General features: G+C 27.7%; 1 protein-coding gene across 1 annotated transcript; it reads right to left on the reverse strand.

Annotated features, from left to right (window-relative positions):
- Positions 1 to 176: 176 nt before the first annotated feature.
- On the reverse strand, positions 177 to 930 carry LOC124421288 (polypeptide N-acetylgalactosaminyltransferase 5-like). Its single transcript, XM_046956206.1, has 2 exons — positions 723 to 930; positions 177 to 644 (listed from the first exon to the last, which is right to left on the reverse strand). Exon 2 carries the CDS (start codon positions 465 to 467, stop codon positions 210 to 212), a length of 258 nt encoding a protein of 85 aa, XP_046812162.1. The 5' UTR covers positions 468 to 644; positions 723 to 930; the 3' UTR covers positions 177 to 209.
- Between the last annotated feature and the right edge of the window lie 744 nt (positions 931 to 1,674).

The following is a 1,674-nucleotide window of genomic DNA, read 5'->3' on the forward strand; positions in this document are numbered from 1 at the left end:
CTAGAACTGAACTAGAACTGAACTAGAACTGAACTAGAACTGAACTAGAACTGAACTAGAACTGAACTGAACTAGAACTGAACTAGAACTGAACTAGAACTCAACTAGAACTGAACTAGAACTCAACTAGAACTGAACTAGAACTCAACTAGAACTGAACTAGAACTCAACTAGAACTGAACTTGAACTGAACTATAAATGAACTTTAACTATACTAATTTAATTGAACCCATCTCGTTGTGTGGGGTACCTATATGTAATTCACTATTCAAATATTTCAAACTTACCTCTATATCATATTCTCCGCTACGCTTGCAACGCCAGCCATCTTTGCCAATACAATCGGAATAATGGGCAATTAGCACAAAGTCCACAATAACCCAAACTAAAGATGTGAGTAAAATTATACGGCAGGTATTTGAACGCATACGACCACGTAATTTACGTGTTAAACTTAACGAAGACATTTTGTTGTAGTTGTTTTTACAATTAATTTATTAACTATAGGTTGATATCGCACTTTGCTTTGTCCCTCTCACTCTCAGTTCTCAGTTGATTTGTCAAGTTGTATTATTGTTGTAACAGCATATGTTGTTTTAATAAATACACACACACACATACATCCATACGTGGAGCTCGTTTAACTGATTGAGAGTATGAATTGTTAAGTAAAGTGTAAATTACTTGGCTTGTAATTGCAAATAAAAATCAGCAATAATTACAATGTGATAATGACAGCAGCAATTGCAGCTGAAGTAATATATTGAATGTAGGAGTAATATTAATGATGTGATAGTTTTTCTTATTGGTTTTATTTAAAAAAAAATAATAAAGAAAATAAAGAATAAAATTGTTGCTTTAGTTTGCTTTCGTTTTTTTTTTTAAGTTGTAGTCTGGAAGTTTTAAAGCTTTCTTGTTTATAAAAAAATCGGAATATTTAAAAATATTATAAAAATTGCAGAATAAAATGCTTGTTTTCATAAAAAAACGTAATTATAGCGTTTAATTTTTTTATATTGCTATAGTTGCTATTGGTTTCTTTTGTTGTTTTATTTCTGTTGTTTTGTAATTATGTTTTTTTATTTTTGTTTTCAAAACTATTACAACTTTATCACGTTGCTGTTGTAAGTTTATGTAAAATGCAATTATTTAAATGTTGCCTTTGGTGTAATATCATTATCATTAACAAGATCATTAATATTACAGTTTATTCGTCGTTCGTAGTTGTTGTTGTTATTGTTGTAGTATTTTCATAATTGTAATTAAACTCAGCAAAGCATCAGCCACAATTTATCTGAAAAGAAAAATACAAAAAAAAGAGTTAAAAAAAAATCAGTGATGCGTTTAATATAAATTAAAATTTTGTTTTAGTTTTACTTTTATTGTTTACATGTTTTGCTAATAAAGTAGAGAGATTAAACGAAATAAAATTTGGCAATTGTATTCTTTGCAAATTTTATTGCAATATAAAATGACGTTGCTATTTGGGCAACTTTGAAAGATATTGGGATAATGGAGTATTTCATATGTGGGTCATATAATAATTCTATTACAAAAGTCTTAAACATATATATATATATATATATATATCTATCTATCTATCTATCTATCTATCTATCTATCTATCTATCTATCTATCTATCTATCTATCTATCTATCTATCTATCTATCTAT

Source organism: Lucilia cuprina, chromosome 2, assembly GCF_022045245.1.
Source record: "Lucilia cuprina isolate Lc7/37 chromosome 2, ASM2204524v1, whole genome shotgun sequence".
NCBI lineage: Eukaryota > Metazoa > Arthropoda > Insecta > Diptera > Calliphoridae > Lucilia > Lucilia cuprina.

Bases quoted from the DNA above. Each gene is read 5' to 3' on its own strand.
- LOC124421288 (XM_046956206.1), bottom strand. From the start codon at position 467: ATGTCTTCGTTAAGTTTAACACGTAAATTACGTGGTCGTATGCGTTCA.